The sequence below is a fragment of the Sciurus vulgaris genome (assembly GCF_902686455.1).
Source record: "Sciurus vulgaris genome assembly, chromosome: 15".
In the NCBI taxonomy this organism is placed as follows: domain Eukaryota; kingdom Metazoa; phylum Chordata; class Mammalia; order Rodentia; family Sciuridae; genus Sciurus; species Sciurus vulgaris.
The window spans coordinates 17298067-17321690 of record NC_136476.1 but is presented as its reverse complement, the minus strand read 5'-3'; the positions used below and the strand labels follow the sequence as shown (position 1 = coordinate 17321690).

The window sequence follows — 23624 nt, the reverse complement described above, 5'->3', positions numbered from 1 at the left end:
GAACAATTATAAATGAAGGGCTTGGGTGTTTGTTACCGATTCCCCTAACTACCAAGGAGTACAAGGAATGCAGAAGGCATTCTTTACACGTGTGACCTTGTCACTCTATACGGAAAAACTTGTTCAGTTTTTTAAAAAATATTTAAAGGCTACAGGTTTTCTCAATGAATTTACTTGATTTCATGAAATGGGATCTTAGTGTTTACAATTATAATTAAACAAAATATCCAGGTAGGATCTTAGGCCAGGGACATGAAGTCATTTTTCTTAAAGATTTTATTCTTGGGCTGGGGATATGGCTCAGTTGGTAGAGTGCTTGCCTTGCAAGCACAAAAAAAATAAAAAAAAATAAAAAAAAAATAAAAAGATTTTATTCTTTTTAAAATTTCAGGGATCCAAATAGGAATCTGAAGATGTGGGGGTCAAGATTTCTTTATGTCACTTCAAATCCAGATTGTGACTTTAGAATAGAAGGTTATGCTTATGCTTCTATTCTAGAGTGCATTGCTCTAGTTGGTTTAGAATTGTACATCTATTCACATTGTACTTGGTGTAATAGCTCCGTGTGGGAGAAACCAGAATAAAGGCAATGTCATGAGAGTGAGTGCTTTTGGACAAAAAGGGGCAGAAGGCAGGGTGAGTCATTTTGACAAATGTTGTTTGGTACATGGAAAAGTTAAGATGATAAGAGGTTTAAAAAGTCATAGTTTCAACATTTGGTCTAATGGGTAGAATGAACTCTTTCAATGGAAAATCTTGAATATCAAAAAATCTTGGTTATACCTCCAGGAGATAGAAAAGTCCAAGCCTCTTAAGAAAGCTCTGTATGTCTGTTTATATACTATATATAAAGATGTGTTGCTGTGTAAATGCATATATATGTATATAAGCAGCATATACTAGAGAACTCTTTACATGGTTTATTTGCTTTCTATTTTGGCCTACTATATCTTTTTTTATAGCTCTGTATATAAGAAAAATATTCATGGCATGCCTGCAACTGATGGCTTTGGATTGATACCAAACTCCTAGTCAATTCTAAAGTTATTTATGGTTTTGAAACTTCCTTAAAAAGTACTTTGGAACATTTCCATAAAAAAGATACCAGCCCTTGAAAAATTCCAATTAAATTTATGCTGAGCTCAGATTAGATGGCAAAACTTTAGGTATGAAAATAGCCACATATAACCATGTTTTTGTATACAAAATGGCCATGTGATGAGGGGTGTGAAAAATTGGCAGTTTACACCTTGAGGTGTTCAGAGGATGCAGTGAGTGGAGTCATGCAAATGATGGAGGTCACACAGCGGTACTACACAGAACATGAATGGAGAGAATATAACAATATCCCATATGGCAATTTTAGGTTAGTTCTGCCCACTGTTTTTAAGTTCAATATTACATATTCAATGAATGAATTCACTGATGACAGGAGAGATACAAAATAAATTAAGAAATATAAAGTTATTTAATTACATTCATCCTGAGCTTGCTCGACTACACTTGAATGCCCACCATATATGATAAATCACGTGACTTTTGCTTCTAACATCAGCTCTTCTATCATTTCGATTGCAAGACCAAAAGGCATTTCTGTTCCCTTATTTTCTTCAAAAAAGATAAAACAGTTGTGGCACCAGAAGTGAATATATAAGAGACAGGTGAACTATGACTGTTACCTTGTTTTTTCTTTATAATGACCAATTACAGAAGTGTTGGCATGAGAAGGATGTGGGACGTTAGGTAGAACTGCTTGCTGCCGGCTTATACTGAATAAAAAGGATGCTCTTCATCAGTCACCAGTGATGGAGCCAATGCGAAAAGAAAACAGAATTGAAGTTTAGAATATCTCATTTTGTATGGTGATTATTTTATTTTATTTTGCAATTTAGCCCTGCATCCTAAAGCTCTTGATAATGGGTAGAAATCACAAGATGCCTCCTGGTGTGGAGAGTGCTTGAAGCCCCTTGGTTCCCCAGAGCTCACAGCTTTCTGCAGTGACTGGCGATACACCTTCATCTCTAACCCTTCTTCTCCCCGCATCCCCTCCCTACCCAGCAAGTGTGAACATGCCCCAACTACCCTGTGTTTGGCACTGGGTCAGATCAAATGCTTTCTTGATCTATGGCCCAGAAGTCACCTTTGAGTTAACATCTCCCAACGCATTGCTTGTTTTGCTCAGCTAAGAATAAACGGGTATGATTCAAGGAAGGGGGAAAAGGTAGAGTTTGGGAAGAATTTAGGGCTGGATTCTCGAGCCTCCTGCAACACATAGTAAGAAGAGTTAGTTGTGCTTGCTTTCAAAGCTGTGGAAAGCTGATGTTCTGGACAGTCTCCTCATGGACAGGCTGTCCCCTCGGCCTTCTGGCTTGGAAGACTTACTCCTCTGGAAGGGATTTCGCAGGCTTGCTGTGTTCCGCTGCCTGTCGAGCTTGTCACTGATGGAGAAGCTCTTCCTGGTGTGTGCATATGGTGCGCTTGGCTCCTCTGCTGAGTAGCTGTTGGCACGCTCTATCTTGGGAACCGTGATGTTGTTGGACAGGTTTCTGTCTGAGTTGTCACCCTCCTGGGAGGACATCGCGATGGCTGCTCTCCGGCCTCTGGCCTCATTCTCCTCACTGTCAGAGCTAGGGTGGCTCAGTTCTGCTTCTCGCTCGGGATGACAGCAAGATAAGTCCTCTACTTTATCTCCAAGACCTCCAGGGAAGGTGGCTCTGTCAGCAATCGCTTGAGGGGCATTGACACATCTCGTGTCGATGCAGTCCGTAATACTTGTATATTCTGCTGTTTTCACAGGCACCCCAAAGTTGGCATAATAACTCCTCGAAGGAGAAAACATAAAGCTATGAGATTTCACTATGGGGGCCTCTTCTAGAAGAAAGGGTGTGGCAGCTAGGTAGCGGCTACTCTTGGAACGCTCAATAGTGTGATACATTGGAGGGTCAGAGTCCCAGGGGTTTTGGCATTCTGGAATGTGAGTATAGTCTGAAGAAAAAGACCTAGTGTCCATGGAGGTGATGTCTTCAAAGTCGATGCTCCGGCTCGGAGGTCTGTCTGTGGGTGCAAGGGTTACATAGGCACTGCTTGAAGGGGCTGTGGAAGGTGCTGGAGCCGAAAAACTTGGCTCTCCCAACCCAAGGATGTTCATGGAATTGTCCAGAGGGTCAATGTCACAGTGAAGCTCATCCATGGCAGAAACATAGATGTCTATGCATGACGATGGTCTTCTAGAATCAGGAACAATGGCCAAGGTGTTTGCAGGGGCTGCAGGAGCTTTGGATTCTTTTGCTACTGAGTGGGAACTAGTAGCTCGGTGTAGGCTCAGGGACCTTTCTTTAAAAATACTTTCCAACTTTTCTATACCACCTTTGTCTTTCATATTGACTGAATAGAAAGAATGGCTTCGCATACGGGGCATTAAGGTTGGAGAGGTTGGGGACATGGTCTCCTCACCTGCAGGGTCTATACTCTCTTGGAGCTTAAAGGTGTTCCCCTCCTGGCTGTTGAAGCTGCTCTGGCGGACGATGTAGGCTGCATCTGTGCAGTCTGAGGATGTCCTCGAGCGGATCTTGTTGGACTCAGCTCGCTCCAGACCTGTCAGGCGCTCCAGAGCCGTGGCCATGCGCCCAATGAGGTCCTCAAGCTGTGCCAGTCGGATGTCCACGGTCTGGAGCGAAGCCTTCATGGAATGCTCTCTCTCATTGACTTCCTCCAGCCGCATGGACATGTTCTCTACCCTGTGCGAAAAGGAGAGAATGACAGTCACTTGGGTCAGGTTCCTCCAAGTAGCTGGGATAACAGGCATTTCCACCATGCCTGGTTGGAATGTAAGTGTGAATTGTGTCATCCATTTTCTTGCAGAACTCTGGGTGTTCTTGACCATGTAACCATCCAACTGTCTGAGACATTTAAGTCATGGGACTTGACTAATAGGGGTTTTTAAAAAATAAAAGGGGTAGTGATTTTTAAAAAAATGAAATGTCCTAGAGCCCAATTTACAAGTTTATTATGTAACTAGAGTACTTCCCTTACTCTTTTAAAATTTTTTCTTGAAAAGTTAAGTGTAAACAGGCATGTATCCCAGATAAATAGGCCTGAGAAGCCAAGCAGGGATCTTGCATGATTGGAACCACTAGTTGCTGATTTTGATCAAGTAACTCAGAATTTAAAATGGAGGCATAGATGATGAGAATTTGTGGATCAACAGGAATCCCCAAGGCAAGAGATACATCCAGTGAACAAGTAGAAAGAAAAAGAAGAAGCCCTTATGGAAAATAAGAGGTTCCATGCGAGGAGATCTTTATTTATCTTTCCCTCTCTTCCATCTCCAGAACTTGAGGGGCTCATTTTGGAATAATCACAACAGGGTCTACGAAAGACATGATGTGGCCAGTGACCAGGAGAGGGAGTAAGCTCTCAGTGTTTCTGATTTCAAATCTCTGTATTGGGGTTGTCTAACACAAAGGTGGAATTAGGAAATGTTCTATGTACTATGTAGAATGTGCGCGTGTAACTTAGAATAATCCGACCACGTGTATCTGTCCCAGTGTGTATGTACACAAGACCCAGTGTATCTGTCTCTGTCTCTACCAACAGAATGCAAAGAGGACAGGTGATGTCTGGTGCTGCTCCGACTTGGAAAGGGCACATCCTGGAGATGTACAAGATGGACAATATGGACCCACTCATTCTTTGGTCAATTTCTCTTCCCTCGGGCACCTGTTTCTGTCGTGCTGAGTACAGTTTCGGTGTTGAAAGATATTCCTTTTTTTTTTTTTTTTAATTTCTTCATTTATTTATTCACATTAGTCATGCTAATGGCGGGGAGAAAGATATTCCTTTTTCACATGCTTCCAAAGGCAAAACAAACAAACAAACAAAAACAAACTACAGCAACAGGAAACAATCAACAGGAAACAATGCAGACAAGCCCAGAAGAAGGCATGAAGCAGAATGAGTTTTGGTGCAAGGCTTGTGGGCTTGGTCATGAGGGCATGTTGATTCTCTGGGTCCTGTTACTCCGGGATGCAGGGAGGGTGTGTGTGGGGGTCTATACTCTGTCCTGGGTTTCTGGGAATTGTTCACCTTTCTCACCCTCTCTGAGAATGAGGCTCTGTATCCACCCAGACAGAACTGGGCCTTGGGGAAGGGTTTGCAGACACTGCGTGAGAGGCTCCCACATGGGCTGTAGTTCCCTCTCGTTTCTCTCCAGGAGTTGCTAACATGGTCGCAGCATGTTCACATGTGCTGATGTCTCGTTCCCCAGAGAGAAAAGGCTTCCTGGTTTCTTCTCCTCCTCCTCCTTTTTCTGTTACTTAGGATTGCACCGGGGGCACTACACTACTGAGCTACATCCTCAGACCTTTTCATTTTTTTATTTTCAGGCAGAGTCTTGCTAAATTGCCCAGGCTGGTCTTGAATTTGTGATTCCCCTCCCTGCCTCAGCCTTCTGAGTCTCTGGGATTACAGGTGTGCTCCGCTGCATTTGGTTTTCCTGGTATCTTAACACTCTTTCCTCCCTACCATTTCTTTTTTCCTTCAAGGTCTATGACTTTTCCAAATTCAAAAGGCATTTATTTCAAAGGCTTTTAGATAGAAGCCTGAGCAATGGTTATGTGCTTACATGGCATAATTTTCTGGAACCCACATGGCTATCTGTACATTAATAAATAGTTTTTTCAAGGCCACAGAATGGGAAAGACTTTCATATTTGCAGCTCTTTCCTCTGTTTTCCATTGCTTCACAGAATATCATCACAAAATGCTCTATTTTTCAGTGATAGATATGTATAAAATCTGTGCATGGTTTTAAACTTTCTTAATACTGGCTTGATACCTATGGATACAATCACTCAAAAAAAAAATATATATATATGTTCATTTAGATTGCATTCTCTAAGGAAATAAAGGGCCAGGAACAGAAAATAAATTCCATTTATGTAATTTCTACAGTCTGTAGGGAATGTTTGAAGTGGATAAGCGGATAAAAATGTCATTTTATGAAAGCTAGAAGTGACTGTCTTAAATCTTAGAATCCTGATTCATATTAGCTAAAGTCATCAATATCTTTTATCTTCCTACACTATTTATAAGTAGCTTCTGCCATTTTCTTACTGCAAATGGGTAAAAATGTAAAGTTATACCCATTTTTTTTTTTTGTGTGTGTGATATTCTGAGTGTTCTTGAGAACAGTAGTCCCCAAATGTGGGGCTTTAAATGCACTAGCCTGAAATGAAGTTTTTCTTAGTCTTCAATGAAACAAGAAGAACAAGACAATATAAGAGCATCCACATAAATCTGTTGTTATTAGCTTTAAAGGATCTTTTCATTTAGAGATTTTTTTTTTTTCCCCCTAATGGCTCTCAAATCTATTTGGTCAATGAGATCTAAAAGTATGTAACCACAGGGTAGAAAAATCTACTTTTTTTTGGTTTTATTTTGTTTTTATCTTGTCCTATAAAGAGCAAAAACCAAAACCAAACACTTTCTGTTTTGGAGGGGAGGGTGCCAGGGATTGAATTCAGGGGCACTAGACCACTAAGCCACATCCCCAGCCCTATTTTGAATTTTATTTAGGGACAGGATCTCACAGAGTTGCATAGAGCCTTGCTAAGTTGCTGAGGCTGGCTTTGAACTTTTAATCCTCCTGTCTCAACCTCTTGAGCCGCTGGGATTACAAGTGTGCACCACTGTCCCAGCTTTGGGGGGTGGGGGGGCAGGGGGGGCGGGAGAAACAAAACAAAACAAACAAACAAACAAATGAAACAATTCTGGGGAAAAACTCAATCATGATTCCCAATGATCCACAAGTCTCTTGCTGCTGTTTTTCTGGAAAGTACTGAGTACCCATAGAGCCAGATTCCAGTACCATTCTACTCTGCCAGAGAAGATGCTCAGTGCTGTATATGAGACTGTTGGAAAGTGCAGACTCAGGTTGAGTCTCTCTTGATTTGTGTCTGGGTCAGAACTTTCTAGTTACCAGTCTGATACAGTAATCCCAGCCCTAACTTGCCTATCTCTGCTGTCCAGGAGGGCCACTGCTACTGCCTACTGAAGAAGCCTAGGATCTGCAAGTCTGGATTTGATCAATAACACTTCATGCAATGTTCTGTTCTCTCAAAAACTCTATGCTTTCTTGGAAAATAAAAATAAACACAAGGGGTCTCTGGGGATCATAATGTGAATTAAATGGATAAAGCGTGCCATGCTATAAAGCATCTATAGGAGGCACATGCCCAGGAAACACACCTTTCTGAAGTCACCCGTATCCTCTCATCATTGGATGAGTTGAATCGATCATCCTTTTCTCTGAAATATTCCTCTATGCACTGCTCTTCAAAATCGTGTACTTTTTTGAGCTCATCATCAGTTATGAAGAGTTCTGTGGAAAAAAGGAGACTCGTGAGGTGGAGAAGGCCTAATGAAGTTCCCAAGGTGAATCAAGGTAGGGAAAGGGGCCTAGCGTCTAGTCTCAAATGAAATCAAAATCCAACTGCGTGACTTGCATCACTGCCTTCTGAATTATAGATTTGATCAGATGCAGCTATTCTGTGACCATGGAACAAGATAGCACAAAAGGAAGAGCTGAGCCTAACAACGGAAGAACTCTGGCTGTTGACTTCAGGAAGCCATTGTTAGTCTGGATTATGGGTCTCTTTTTTGTTATGTGAGAAAAGCAAAGTCATATTTATTTGTGCTATTGTTATTCTGGTTTTCTGTTTATAGCAGGTAATCTTATTCATAACTGATATGACATGAAAAGAGCCCAGTAAAGATCGAACCTTTAAATGGGTTTATGAATCAGAGTCTGGCTGGGAGAATTGTTTTGGAAGAACCATAAATGGGCAAGTCCTTCTTCTAATCCTATGCCCAAGAGATGCCACGGGGATCATCTCAAGTGTTTGGAGCTCTGAATCTTAGCTCCTCAGAAATTTTCTTTCTTCCTTGCTTTGAGGCTTTTGTTTGAACTTGCTGGGGACATGAAACATATGAATTTAAAAGCAGATGAGAGTAAAGAAAATACCAGAAGTCAGACTGCTTTCCTTAAATATGGCAAACTTCTTGAGGAGAGGGAGGGCTTTCTCAGAAGGGGACACTTGAGGTTCAGTGAGGAAATTACATAGAGCCTGAGGTGGGAGGAAGATGGATGAAAAGAGGCCAGGTATGGAGGCCTACAAAGTACAGACCCCTTTTCACTATTGCTGTATTTGAGCCCCAAAGAAGTGTTCTAAATTCTTACTCTGTTGGCACCTTAATAACACCTCCTCTGACTTCTTTGGCTAAATGTAATGCTCTTTCTTAAAAAATAAAATATTATTTAAAAAAAATCCATCAACATGTCAAATTTTACAATATAGCTTACATTTTATACTTCAGAGTGCTTTTATCTGAGGCTCTACAAGAACCTGGCAGTCCCCCGGGGATCTTTTAATTAAGACTACAGATTGACAGTGAAAAGTTCATATTCTCTCGATTAAGGGCTCTCCTGTCTCCTCTTCATTCTTTCTGACCCAGCCACGGCTTCAAAATCTTCCTTCTCTGAGAAAGCTCCCTTCCATGTAGCCAGAGACCTGGTGGAAGCTTTTATTGCTACTATGGATAATAGCAATGAGAAAACTGTGAGTTAGAGCTTTATGGAGTGGACTCCTACCTTCTCCAATGTCTGGCTGGCTCAGGTCCTCTGGTCTCTGAGGGTTGGGCCCTGGAGCATAAATAGGCCTAAGGCATGCTCCACTTTCTGTGTTTTATTTTACACCCGTTCCTAAGCTCTTTGGATAAGTGAGACTTTCCTTTTACGACAAATGACCCATGCTTTACTGTAAATGACTTTGGGACCTCCAGTTCTTCCTCATCTCAGTGTCCACTGCAGGGTATAATTCATTACAACATTTCTCTGCTCCTGATTTCACAACCCATAATCTTTCACACTGACCAAAGTTCTGAAGAGAAAAGTTCAGGGTTCAACTTGTATATCATTGTCCACCTCACCCCCAACTTTCTATTTGCCTAAATTTGTGTTTCAGATGGAAAGAGGGATTTTGGAACTTCCAGCTCTTTCCAACTCTCCAATTTCAGTGTCTAGAAAGAAGTAGGGCATTGCTGCTGTCAAGGAGATAGTTAAGAGCTTCAGACTTGGAGAAGGGGCTGCTTAAGGGGCTTTGGTTTTTAACCTTATCTATATACTGGCATCACATGGAGGGAAGAAGACATGATTCCAGAGCTCTCGTTCATAGATTTAATGTAGGTGGTTGACTCTGTGCACTTGGAGAAACCACAGTAGCTGGTCCGTATGGGGCTGGATTCCCAATGTTCTTAACTGAGAGTTGGTACCCAAAGGGCATTTAGGAATCTGCAGGAGCTACTGGCACTTAATATGTGGGGGTGGATATGCTAATTTCCTGCAATGTGTGGTGCAGTCTTACACAATGAGGAATTATTCCACCCCAGTGTCAACAGAACTTCCTTTAGAAACACTGGGCTAGAAGATGGATGGTGGAGTCTCCTGTTTTGTTCTTTGCATAATGTAAAGTAAGGCTTGTTTCTTCATGAGGTCATGTGGGCTCAACCCCTAAGGCTCAGGAAAATGCTTCAGACCTGAAAAAATTATAGATTCAGAAATGACAATGGAGAATCAAACTGAGTCACTGAAACTCAACTCATGTCACAGTGTGTAAAAATGATACATAATGCAGTGTTGGATGCATATTAATACCATTGATGTATCTGGAGGTGGGAGTCCTGGGAAGTAAGAAGCTTAGGACCAATGAAGGTGCTAAAACAACCCTGCTGGAGTCTGATTTTATCTCACTAAGAAAGATGTGAGGCTAAGAACACTTAATTTCAGCTTCTACTATCTTCTTTTTAGCACAGTTTCTCCTGCAAGCAGATCTTCCTATGTGCCCCCTCCCTAGTCTTCAGAGGGGGAGGGACCAGGCAGGTCAGGATCCTGCATGGCTGCCTGTAGGAAGTGGGCATGGTTTCTGACTGTGGTTGTCTGGCTGTTGGGTTGTCTCTTGAGTCTTACTCAGGCCATAGTCCCTTTCATCTGGGTCGCTCTCGTGCTTCCTCCATCGACAGCACAGGTGCTGGAATATCATGGTCATGTGGCTGAAGATGATCAAAGGTGGGGGTAGAACTGGCCTTTCATGGAAAGTCATGATGAGCTGATACCTCTGAAACTTCCACACTTGGTTGGATATCGACTTTACCTCAAAAAATGTATTGCTGAAACAGACCAGAGAGAGTCGAATAAGAAAACCCACTGCTTTCTAGAGCATCAGTCCCCTCCCCACCTCATTCATCCCCCATGCCCTGGTAGAAAGGTCCACTCACTTGAAGACAGCAATGAGGAGATTGACCAGCAGGATGTTTGCCACTAAGAGGTAGCAGGCCATGATGGCCGGCACAATCCAAGCTCCTGTTTTGCAGGGAGGCAGCTGGATTATTTTGCCATCCTCTCGGGTCTCATTCTGTCCACAGGGAGCTGGAGGAAGCAACACAGACAAGAAATGAGAGACTTTGGCTACTTGATTTAAAAACAAAACAAAACTGATTTGAATGAGAGCTTTAGATGGAAGAAAAATACAGCCATCTCGAACAGAAAAAAAAGAAAAAGATTCCAAAAAAGCCAAAATCGAAAAATGAAAGCTGCATGAATATCACAAAGGCTGCTTCTCCAGAGGGGTGTCAGTTCCCCCTGCTTCCCTGGGCTGTCATCCTATTGGAAGAAGGTGACTGCTTGCTCACTCTGTCCCCTGGCCCCTGACACTCAGTGAGGGATGTTTGGTGTTCCTAGGATGCTTGGGGAGGGCAGAGAGTCCCACCTTCCCAGCAAGTTACTTTCAAAATGTGCTGTGGAGGCCATCAGCTGACAGCTTAAGAGCAGCACTTATTGAGGGGCTATTGATTGGGAATTAACACTGGGGCAGCTGTTAATTGCTGCAAGAAACAACCCAAGGACTCAGAACTAACGATTTGCTGTCCCAGTACGGAAGGAACAACACAGGGCAGTGCCTTGGGAAGTATTTAGAGGACTTGTCACTGGTTGCAACTTATGGGTGGGATTTCACCAGGGGGCACTGTGTGTGTGTGTGTGTGTGTGTGTGTGTGTGTGTGTTGGAATCATAGAGCCCACAGCCACTGCTTTTCTCCAGCAGCATTTTCATTCCAAAAATGTGCTTTTCAGGGCATGGAGAATAAAATCTAACTGCAGTTAAATAAATGGGCAAATAGGAAAAAGAGAGAAAAGATCTGGAGGTGGGGGTGAGGAGGAAGGTGATGTGTGGGACTGGGTGAGTAATGCGCTAATGAGAACTGCTTGGAGTTTCCAGGTAAATGCAGAAAAAAAAAATCCTTGATGAAGTTTTATAGTACCGCACTGACGACATGGCTCATGGAGTGAGAGATGCCCTCAGGAGCCCTGATGTTGGCCTTAGGACATGGTCCTTCAGCATCTACCTGTGGAAGGGACTTGGGGTGGAGGGAGGATGGGAGGGGCACCAACAGCAGCAGCCACAGGGTGCTTTTGGTGATCTGCCCAGAAGGTTTGCAAAGCCCACCCACAACCTATTTGGCTGGAGGACCTGGCAAAGGAAGTCCATTCCCTTCTCCAGAGTTCCTGTTGCTAGGCTGTGTTTTACAGTGATTCTCGACCCTGGTTTCCAGGGATCACATGGGGAGCCTGGAAAAACACCAATGCCCAGCTTTCCCATCCAATCGGATCAGAGTCTCCAGGGAGGCCTTGGGCAGTGACATTTCTTTCCAAACTTCCCAGGTGATTCCTAGCTGCTGCAACTCACTGAACTCGATTTAGGCTGGAAAGATGACATGATTTTTGATATGCTCTGAAGACCAAAATGCATGCTCTCAGTACAGAAGGGTTTAATGACATCAAGCCACCTACGCTCTGTCTTTATGGTAGGGACAAGATGGACAAAGTGCTTCCTTGGGTTCTTCCTACAGGATGATTGGATGTTGGAATTGAATGTTTTTGAGAAGCAGGAATATTTTTGTTATTGACAGTTGAGGTGCTGACCATCCAAGACAGCCCTTTAAGAGGTCCTCATCATCTCTTCCCTTGGAGGGAAAACCCAGTGATGGAGGCTGCACTGGCTTCAGGGTGAAGTCCAAACTCTGTGTGTGACTGGTCCAGTGCCATCTCCTGCCATTTCCCACCTTTCCCTCTGGGCATCAACTGAAGCAAGTTTCTTGCAGGTCCTGGAAATGCCATGCTCCGTCTTGCTTCCTGATTTTGAGCCATGTTGTTTCATCTACTTTGAAAGGTTTCTTGATCCCTACTCTCATGCTGGGTGGGTCCCATTCATTCCTTAGTGCTCATCCAGTGTTTTGAAGCCCACTGCAGCTAACTTTCTGCCCCCTTCTGGCCACGATGGTGGTAGGTATCTTCTTTGTGACCTCAGAGCATGCTCTGCTTATCTCTTGAGGGGGCTCTCACACTGTACTGCCATTGATAATTTACTCATCTATACCCCATGCAGGATTCCCAGTGGGAAAATAGCTCTTCCAGGTTTCCCATCACTTGGCTCAGTGCACACATGTAGCATATCCATATGCATCCAAACACGATCAATACTTGTAGAAAGATTAAAAGAAATCATGCTGACACAATTTGGTTTTTGAGATGTAACAGACATTTCCCACACCTGCACAGACCTACCCATGATGCATAGTCCTAGTTCTGGGGGGTTATCAGCTCCTTCCAAAGGTCCCTTATAGAAATCCTATCCAGCTTGGAAAGAAGAATGTGCATTGGCTTCTCACACTCGACAAACTCTGGGATCATTGTTACTCACTTGACCACAGATTCTGGAATTAGCACTGCTATTCTGTCCTCTGTGAAGCTTCCCTCACCTACTCCACCTGCTTCCTCCTGGCCTGACAGTTTGATGGGATGGTTGCTTCCCTGTTCTGCCCTTTCCTCTGGCTCCTGTTCAAATTCCTCTGGGGAAGGCAACAGAGAAGAGCAGAAATACTTGCCTGGGGAAAGTCATAAAGCTTATATAATATGTACAAATGCATCCTGGTCTCCATTTCTAACTCCATTCTGAGAGAACGTGAAAAACTTTTAAGAGGCAGAGTTCACCCATCCTGTGTGTGTGTGTGTGTGTGTGTGTGTGTGCATGCACGCATGTGTGTTTTGTACTTGGATTGAACCTAGGGCCTTGTGCATGCTAGACAAACACTCTAACGCTGAACTACATTCTTAGTCCTATGTATATTTTATTTTGAGACAGGGTCTCCTCATATTGCATAGACTGGCTTTGAACTTGTGATCCTCCTGCCTCAGCCTTCTGAGTAACTGGGATTATAGGTGTGCACTCTTATGTCTGGCCATCTTGTTAATTTTGACTTCATGTTTAGAGGAGGCCATGCAGACACTTTTTTAAAATATCCCAGCTGAGAGGGAAAACCAGTCAGAAGAGCAGATGCTTGCATTTCCACTGGCCTATGGACAGTGCCACAGATTCATCTCTAGTATCTTGTGCGTTCCTGTTTGATTCCTCAAATGTTCTCACTGGTTAAAACATGGACCAGCCTAATGTCTTTATATAAGATTTGATTTGATGTCAATGTGGTTGACTCTGGGAATTCCCTGCCAAGCCCTTGGTTATTAATTAATCCCAGCTTCCCCCACCTTTCTTCCATCTTGACTTTATAGAGGGAGCACTAATTTAGCGGCTAGGAACATGCATTGTAACATACATTGACTCCACCACTTTCGAGTGACCTGACTTCAGTTTACTCTGTGAATGTCACCTTCTTCACCTATGAAAGGTGGGTAGCAATACCACGTCAAGATCATTGTCAAGAACATTATGTGGCATAATGCATGCAAACCACATGGCTCAGTATCTAATACATAGCACTTGATGAACATCAGCTAATGTCATCATTAGTATTATTATTTTTGTAATTCATGGGCTATAGGCTTCTTGGGTTTAGGGACTATGTCTTATTTTTCTTAGTTTTCCAATCATTAGATGTAGCACTTATTAAATGGTTTTGATATACAGGGTACAGGGCATATTGGGAAGCAAAGAGAATTCCCGTTGTTGAAGAACCCACAATTTAGTAGGGGGCACACAGAAGGAACAGAACACTGCATTATTGTGTGGCATGAGTTAATATGGGGTTCTGAGGGGCCCCTCATGCTTGACTGCTGCAGTACTGCTGGCCTGGGTCACACAGTGTGAACTGGGAGTCAGGACTGGCCTGAGAAACATGATTTAGATTCTGCGGCAACAAGTGCAGTATAAATGAATTTGATGATCCTTGTGACAATGATCATGCTAATAAAAGTGAATCATTAAGAGATAGCCTTCATTTGGTAATACCAGCAAAGAGGCAGTGAACATTATATGCAGAACTTAGTGCAAAATAGTGCTTTATAATGAATCCTAATGATAGCTTTATTCCAGGTATTTATCTGCACAAGACATGACTCAAACTTACAGATGTCTATCACTCATGAGGATGAACTGGGTATCTTAAGCCCTAATGAGCAGCAGACTTCAGGATGGAGGATAAGTTATCTGGATTGTCATCTGGTACCAACCAGTATCTGGGGGCTCATGTTTCCAGGGAAATGCCCCAGACACATATACCTAAGACAGCCCATGGTTAGGGACTTGTGGGTTGTGGCTACCACTGTGCCTCCTTCTCTGCTTTCTAAACCTGACACTTGGGTGGTTTTTTTCCCCCAGTTATCTTGCAAAAGCAAATGTATTGTCACCACTGCCTTCATATCATGTGGCATATTATGGTCATCTTCTTTATTGCTGACAATCAGTGCAGAGTCTCCCTATAGTGTACCTCTGCAGATTCCACTTGCTTAGTATAAGTTGCCCTTTCCTCTAGTAAATGTACCCTGGTTTCCCCTTGAAGATTCATCCAACATCCACACTCAGTCGATGAAGTTTGGGTGAAATGAACTCCAATTCCATATCTAAAAGGAGATTAATCATCCTGCTTAATCCCTGACTTTAGTGATTGGTACAGAGATGGACATATGACCTAGCCTGACCAATCACAACCAAAAAGCATCAGCTTTGAGACTTTGGCTAAAATAGAATGTATCGGAAACTACCTTTTTATAGTGTGATTTCCTCATAGAGAAAAGAAACTGATTCTTGACCCAGTCATGGCTGAAACTAGCCCTCTACAGGTTACATGAGCCATACACCTCCTCCTTTCCTAAGTCAATTTGAATTGGGTTTCTATCACTTGCAATTAAGAGTCCTGCCTAATACGATCACCTCCACTTCTACCCCATCCACAGGCCAATAAAAGATGCTTATATTTTGAAATATATTTCTGAAAGGCTGCATTTGGTGTCGTGGGATAGTGTAGAAAGACTGGAAGGAGCAACCAGAGACAGAATCTGACCTGATACCTCGGTTGTACCAGTGTCAGAGTTTCAGGAGCTAGAGGCCACTGCTGTTTCCCTTTTTTTCCCAAAGCTTAAAATAACTTAAGAAGTTTGCACTGAGGAAGCTCAGTTTTTTTTTTTTTTTTTTTTTTTTTTTTTTTCTAGTTGGGTCCTTGGAGTCAGAAACTGGCAACACAGTTTTGATCTTTTACAAAATTAAGAGGGTAATACAGTTGGGAAACTTCAACCAAGCACATACCAGCTACCCCTAAAGTGAAGAAAATTTGTTCTAGAAACTGATTCTAGGTACAGTAAGCCACAGGAGCCTCAGAGTGGGTGCAGGCACAGAGAAGAAAGGTTACATCTATGCAGTTTAGATTAGAAAGGATCTAGCATTTGGAGATTTAGATTCTCTGTGGCTGATTTATGTGGGTCACACTGACATACTGCAGGGCAGAAATCTGGCAGCACAATTTCTGCTAGTTATGTATTAATAAGTAGAAATGGATAATTGGGTTTCAGAACACATGGATAGCTTATGTAGTCACAATTCATTCGGGGTGGACAATAAGGAGAAAATGCTCCCTTTCTGAGAATGTTATGGAGGTTTTGGAGCATAGCCTTACAGTGGTTGGATTTATTTTTTTTCTTGGTATTGGGGATTGCACATGCTAGGGAAGTTTTTTTACCACTGAATTACATCAATAGCCCTTTCTTTATTTTGAAGCAGGGTCTCACTTAATTGCCTAGGCTGGTCTTAAACTTGGATCCCCCTGCCTCAGCCTCCCACATACTTGGGATTACAGTTGTGTATCACCATACCCAACTTGCAGCTTTTTCCCCCCATAAAAAAGTTTTATAATAACTAAAGGGACTGGGGTATAACTCAGTAGTAGAACACTTGCCTAGCATACTACAGCAATACAACCACCTCAATATTTTACAGCAGTACAATTCACAATTGCTAAATTATGGAATCAAATCAGATGCTCATTAATTGATGAATGAATTAAGAAATTGTGTATATATAATGAAGTCTACTCAGCCAAAAAGAAAAAAAAAAAAAAAAAAAAAGAAATTATGGCATTTGCAGGTAAATGGATGGAAATGGAGAATAGCATGCTAAGTGAAATAAGCCAAGCTCAGAAACTCAAAGGTCAAGTGTTTCCTCTCATATGTAGAAGCTAGAAGAAAATAAAGGAAAGGTGGGGGGTGGAGAATAGGATAACATAAAGATAAAGGGAATATCAATAGTGTAGAAGGTGACTGAGAGCAGAGGGATGGGTAAGGGGGGCAATGTGGAATGAATTCTTAGAAAATCATGTTATGTGCATATGTAAATAAACCACAGGGAACCTCACCTTTATGCATAGGTAGAAAGAACCCATCAAATATAAATTAATACATAAGCAAAAGGAAGTCTAGTAGAACAGAGGAAGGAGAACTGGAGAGGGGAAGGAGGACAGGAAAGAAAAGGGGGGTCTACAAACCAAAATTGAATTCCATGCATATATGAATTTGTTGGAATGAACCCAAGTACTATGTTTAGCTATAAAGCTCTAATATAAAAAAAAAAAAATAAAGGAAGAACACCAGTAATAAATGTGAAGCCCTGGGTTCAATTCCCAGCCCCACCATAACAATAACAAATACTCCCCCAAATGAAAATTAAAATAGAATCAACAGCATCATTACTAGATTATAAGCACCAAGAGAGCAAGGATTTTGTCTCTTTTGTTCACTAAACACTAGAGCACAGCTTTTAGAACACTGCCTGGCATACGACAGGGCTCAGTAAACATTTATGGAACAGATGCAGCAGGAAGGGCATAGACTATACAACTGGCCTGCAGTACTAGGTCTCTGTTGAAGAGTTATGCCTGATGTGCTGGATGTGGTGGTGCATCCCTGTAATCCCAGCAACTCGGGAGGCTGAGGCAGGAGGATCACAAGTTCAAGGTCGTCTCAGCAATTTAGCAAAACCTTTAGCAACTTAGTAAGACCCAGTCTCAACATAAAAAAGGACTCAGGATGTAGCTCAGTTGTAGAGTTCCCTGAGTTCAATCCCCAGTGAGAGAGAGAGAGAGAGAGAGAGAGAGAGAGAGAGAGAAAGGGAAGGAGAGAGGTTTGAGGTGAAAGGTCACTTCTGTCCCCTGTCAGGATCCCCATGTCCACACACATTAGGGGACACCAGATCAGTGGCTCCTCACAGTTGCCCAGGAATGAAAAAGGAACAGTATGAGAATCCTGCTTATCTCAGATATTGACATTTCTGACAAGGTACCACTCACTGGAGAGCCCTGTGGATTTTATCCTGGGCCCCAGTATCCTACCCACTGCCTGTTTTAAAAGGGAACTTTAAAAAAGGGTGCTGCTCCAGAAAATGCTAATCCTAGTATTTTCTTGATCTAAGATCCTCAGAAATGAAGAACAGTGAAGATCTGGAATAAATATCTGTGGAAAGCATAGTAGGTGCCAGCTTCTCTGCTGGGCACTTCGCATCAGCCATTGCACTTACGCTTCCTAGCAGCTCCATAGGAACACATCGTCCTTGTTTTGACAGCTGAGGAAACACATGCCGAGGGGTGAAAGCCTTACCCAAGATCACAAAGCTAATCAGAGATAATGCCAGAATCACTGCGTTTGTCCAAAAAAATACCTAGTTCCTGCTAAGTGCCAGCAGCAATTGGCACTGAGATGCTATTACAAATACAACAGAAATGCAGAGACAGTTCATAGGCACTGGACTTTGACTTATTCCTGTTGACATAAACAATCGTGGCCTGAGCTATGCAGATGAAGTAACAAGGTGTATGGAACACTTTAAAGTCCAAAGTGCAGAGAAAGAATTCAGGTTCAGAAAATAGGTATCAGGCGTGGGTACTCATGTCCCCCAAATGGAAACAATTGCCATTTTCATTTCAATTGCCATTATCATTTCATCTTATAATTTGCAGGGAAAGGAAATGCTTATTTATTTCATGTGCTTATTTTACATTGTTCCCCAAAAGTAAGAGAAACTAAAAATGAAACACTGGCCAATGTTTGATATAATCAGCCTTATCCTTAAAAATAAGATGAAAGGATATTTCTTGAAGATTGTCCTTTTCTTTCCTGTCTGATGATATGCCCCAACAGCTTATTTCAAATTGCATGGAATGGAATAAAGAGCTTAGTTGAATATCTGACTACATTTATCCTATTTTATTTTTTAAAGAAAGGATTTTCAACTAAAAATCCATCTTGAAAGATAACGGGACAAAGAGGATTTATCCATCTCCTTTTGAAAATCCATATTTTGTTGTGGAGGATTTAGCATGCCATTAGCACGGCTCTGCTGGCTTACTCCAAGAGTGAATTTGATTTAGATAATGCTGGTCCTCGGCCTTTTCCTGATACAGTACTCTCCTTGGTGGGACAACTGGAGATGCTTCCCTCTGTGTGGTCACATCCTTCCAGAAGTTTCCTTATCTGAGGGCCTTGGATTGTGGTAGATTCAGGCAGAAGCCATCTCTGTGGACACATGGAGGCACTTCCTATTCCCTTAGTACATGACTGCCAATATCCCCTAGTCATGGAGATCTGGAAGAGTGGAGATTATCAAAAACAAGGTAAGCCCCAAGTCCGTAGAGTCTAAAACACCATCAACCAGCTCCCTGCATTTGCTTCTTTTGTGGTTTACATCTTTTCCCTTTTCCTAACTCAACTGCTAGGTAAGAAGCTGTCTGGTCATGATGTGGCACAAAGGCAACCATTGGAAATTAGCAGGAGACCTTGGATCCTCCATCTGTGGATGACATTCCCTACAGCATGGTACATACACAGCTCAGGAAGTCCAAGAGCAGTTTGGGACACAGGGAAGGGGGTTAAATAACACTGAATCAGATAGTAAGAAGGTGATATCCTTCTCAAGACTCTTCGGTTGGCCTGACCCCATCAGAAAGAAACTGTCAGTTTGAGAATGACTTTTTTTTTTTTTTTTTTTTAACACTTCCCTCACAGTTGCTAAACTCCATTTTTGGTGAAGTCTAGGTGGCCTGAAGATTCAAACCGCTGGCAAGAATCTCATACCAACATGGTGCTTTCATCCTGTTTCTTTCATGAGAATCTTCTATTTATGTCATATTATATGAATTTTTAACTTATGGCCATGTTATAAGTTTTTAAAGAGACTTTTAAAAAAACGAGTTGGTTTAAAAATTTCAAAGAATAGAACAGAAGTTATATAATAGTGAACAGGATATGTGAGCAATTAAGTGTTAAGAAATGCTGGATTGAAGGATTGCCAAACTCTATAGATGCCTAATATTCTATTACTCCATGATTTCATGAAGAGGAGCAAACATCTTTACTAATCCCTAAACTGGGGTCCAACACAGTCTAACTCTAACCCTTTAGGGCCATTGTGGCTTGGGGTCTATCTGCTATATTCACAGTTTTGGATTCGAGCTATTCAGAAAGCACCATTAGGTTAAAATATTTCTTTTTCAAATCCTAGTGAATTTGAAATCAGGACATCGTATGTTGTGCATGTGTTGGGGAGTCTTCTGGAGGAAAGAGGAAAGAAATTCCATCTTCTCTGTTTTCTCAGTTCGGCAATCTTGCTATCTATATACCTAGCTTTATCTAGAGACAAAAATTGCCATTTACTTGCTGTTACTTGAGAAAGCTTCAAAATTTCAACAACATTGGTAGTTGATTATTTTGTATTGGGAATTCCTATCAGAAAGATATTGTACAAATCTTGCTGGGGAAGCATATATGTGGATGCTAGTCTGCTGTACATGTTGATGAGTTTGCTACCATGATATAGCAGATTAACTACATTAACAGGCCAAGTTTCTCTTCCCTCCCTGTATTCAAGTTCCTTTGCCAAGTGATTTCAGTTTCTCTCACTGAATGGGTAGGATGTATCTCCTTGCCCGTTGATTCTGAATTTGGCCACATTGGTTGGTTTGGCCAATGGGATGTTAGCAAATGTAACCCATGCAGAAACTTGAAAAGACCTGTGAGTATTTCTATTTCTGCTGTTCTACTTCAGCCATGCCCAGGACAGACACAACTGAGGTAGCCAGCTGGAGGATGAGACACACAGAGCTTCTACTCCTAGTTGCTTCTTTTGTCTGAGTTGAGGTTGTTCTGGATCAGTTGATAGCCAGCTGACCTCCTTGGCATCTGAGGAGCCTAGCCAAGATCAGAAAAACCATCTACCCAACCCACAGGTTTATGAGCACAATAAATGTTTATGACTTTAAGCCACTGAATTTGGGGTGGTTTGCCCTATAGCATTATTGTGTTAATAGATACCAGATACAGGTACTCCACTTCCCTTGCCTTGCACACATCTGGACAAGGCAACCCTAGGTCCTCTAGGTGGATAGAGCCCTTTCCTCATTTCTCCACCCACACTTCATTCAGGTCACAGTTGATTGGAGCAAATCCCATCATTGCCCAAGGAGGGGTGAGTTCATTGAATGACTGGTAACAAATCAGAGTCCTTGTGTTTAGAAATAAATCTGCAGTGCAGAGACATTAGTTAAATAACAGTAGCCACTTAATTGAAAGGTCATATAGAGCCAGAGCACATTGGTTATATAAAAGTAAAATAAGCCATCTGAGAGAGGGAGAGGAAGGAACATAGGGAGAGAATGAAAGGGGGTGGGAAATGAGAGAGATGATTGACAGAGGCTGAAGAGAAGTAGAGGGGAAAGCAGATAAAGATTGGCTGAGGCTTCGGTTGCTGACTTTCCAAAGCCACTTTCAGGTTCATTTCCAGTCAGCTCACGTCATGCCTTGTTTCCTGTCTTTGGATGCCTCTGTGGTTTCCTCTTACATGCTTATAGTCAATCTTTCTTTAATCTAGTTTGAGTGGTTTTGTTTTCTTGCAATCAACATTTTCCTCTGGTGTGTGATTAGCACCTTCGAGAGAAACAGCTTCAGTCCAGTAGTTTGCAGAGGAGGCGAAGATCCAGGGTGCTGGGAACTCTGGGATTAGGGAGGAGGCCACTGAGATGGCAGAAGGGGGCTCACAGAGGGTTGGAAATAAAATCATTTAACTCACACTTTTATTTTACTAAGGGCGTGACTCCTCCTCCTCCTTACACTCCTTTAAAAATTTTAACTAAACAAAATAGGATTAGATTAGTTTTTTTCTTTGCTCCAAAATAACAACAAAAAATTCAGAAAACAATTTTTTTGTGTGTGTGCTGCTATCTACCTCCATCATAATTCTTGATTGTGATGTTCTCATGACAACTCAAGTCTCAAGTTGCACCAATACATCCTCCAGAGCTATGAGGGCAGGAGGAGGTTTCCCTTCCACCACAGGGGCAGCAGAGCGTGATGCTGCTTGCATCGTGCTGACCACGGAGGGCTTCCCCTGAGCGTCCACACCATCAGAGTCTCTGTGCCACACAGATGGGAAGGCACCTGTTTTGTTTAAAATGGGATCACACACTTTTTTCAGAAACTCATATGTCTTGATGATATTTGAAGAGGTAAAAGCCAGGGCTCTTTTCAAAAGAGGAGCTGTCTTATAAAGAAGAAACCAGCCATGTCGCATCAGGGCAGCCTGTGCCTAGAAAGATCAGTGCAGTGAGCCAGACGGCGCATCTCTGTGCAGATGCACCTCGGGGGACACGAGGCTGTACCAGCTCCATGGAAATGATTCATGGCTCCCAAAGATGTTCATCGGATTGTGCCCGAGGGGTTAAATGACATCTCCAGAAGCAATCGATATGGCCCCTAATATTCAGGAATGCCTTATATAAGCAAACACAAGTTCCTGCTGACATTATTTACAGTAATGACAATGTAAGAAATTGTGACAATGCGAGAAACCCATCTGTACTCACAGCTCACGCTCTTTGTTCTGACCTGCTGGCGTACTTCCCTCTCAACGCTGTCCTTCATTTATTGCCATCCAGCTCCTGAGCTCTGTTCTCCCTGCCTCCTCTTTGCTTATTCTTAAAACTTGAGCTTTTCACCCTGCAATTGATGATCCTCAAACAGCAAAGAATCCAGATAGCATGCAGTCCATATTCTACTTACAACCTGAACAGCTGTTGGCAGACTTAGATGCCAGTGCCCAGTGCTTACTATCATGTTGTGAATCCAAATGCAACGTATGCTGGATATAAACACCACTATTGTTATAATAAAATAAGTAGGTGACAATACACTCCTGTAGAGTGGACTAACATTGACATGTCAGTTAAAATAAAATAAGTGAGCATTTTTATCTTCATAGATTTATCTGTTCGAAACAATAAATTCAAATGCCAATCAAGTGGAGAAATGGGGTGAAGGGGCATAGGAAGAGGTAAAGGCACTCAGCTGTCCATCATAGTTTGGATATTTAAAACGATCATATTATTCCACGTTTCCTGTTTTGGTAGCGATCCACAACTGATTCACCTTACTAAAATCATTCCTTGAAGTCATGAGATAAGAGACACCAACTCAGGTTCAGTTTCAGACCTAGATCTGACATTTCTTCATCTGTGTACCATTGGGTAAGTCCATGTATGTGACTGAGCCTCAATTGCCTCATTGCTAAGCCTGATAAAATGATAATAGAAATAATATTAAATAATGATGCTGAAACACGCCCAGCTTCCCTCGTTGTTCATCCAGCAAGTATTTGTGGAGATCCTTCTAGGAATCAGGCACTGTTAGGTGCTCATAATAGACCAGAGAACAAGATACCAAGATCCCCACCTGCTGCAGGTTTCCCTGGGGAAGTGATGGTGGTGGATGGGGTGATGGTAATGGACAAGAAAGAAGCAACAGCTAAAAATGAACAAACTGACAGAGGTGTTAGGAGGTGATAAGAGAGATAGGAGGAAAGACAAAAGAGGACTCAGAGGGTACATCTAGGAGTCGGCGTGACGTGGTGGATAAAGAGTTGGTCAAGAGCCTGGGGGACAGGGTGCTCCAAGCAGCAGTCCCTGCTAAGCAAAGGCCCAGAGGGAAGCATGCCTATCGTGCTCTGTGAACACAAGAAGGTCCCTATATCTGAAGTCATGCTGAAGACACAGTGGAGGGGAGAGGAGAGAGTGTTAAGGGGCGGAGGGAGGAAGGTGTCACATGGAACCCTTGGAAGAGCCTTAGATTATTATTTTTTGTAAACCTTGCTAGATTCTTTATAGAAAGGAGTCATTCCCCTTCATCCACTCCAGCCGCCTCCTGATGGCTTCTATCTAGGAGGCAAGCCCCCTCTCCATTACGTCTGTTTT

At 42.4% G+C, this 23624-nt stretch overlaps 1 protein-coding gene across 18 annotated transcripts in view; it reads right to left on the bottom strand.

The window, feature by feature from the left end:
- Positions 1 to 337: 337 nt before the first annotated feature.
- The window catches only part of TRPM3 (transient receptor potential cation channel subfamily M member 3), a gene marked incomplete at its 3' end in the record, with an annotated part of 506455 nt that continues 483168 nt past the window's right edge, over positions 338 to 23624 (bottom strand). For 17 of the 18 annotated variants that reach the window (XM_079111999.1, XM_079112011.1, XM_079112015.1 and 14 more), the window contains 4 exons: positions 10332 to 10482; positions 10024 to 10223; positions 7248 to 7380; positions 338 to 3737 (listed from right to left, as the gene is read on the bottom strand). In XM_079111999.1, coding sequence (XP_078968125.1) covers positions 2285 to 3737; positions 7248 to 7380; positions 10024 to 10223; positions 10332 to 10482 — 1937 coding nt within the window. The remainder of the gene's footprint in view (positions 3738 to 7247; positions 7381 to 10023; positions 10224 to 10331; positions 10483 to 23624) is intronic. The other variant, XM_079112007.1, reaches the window with a different exon arrangement.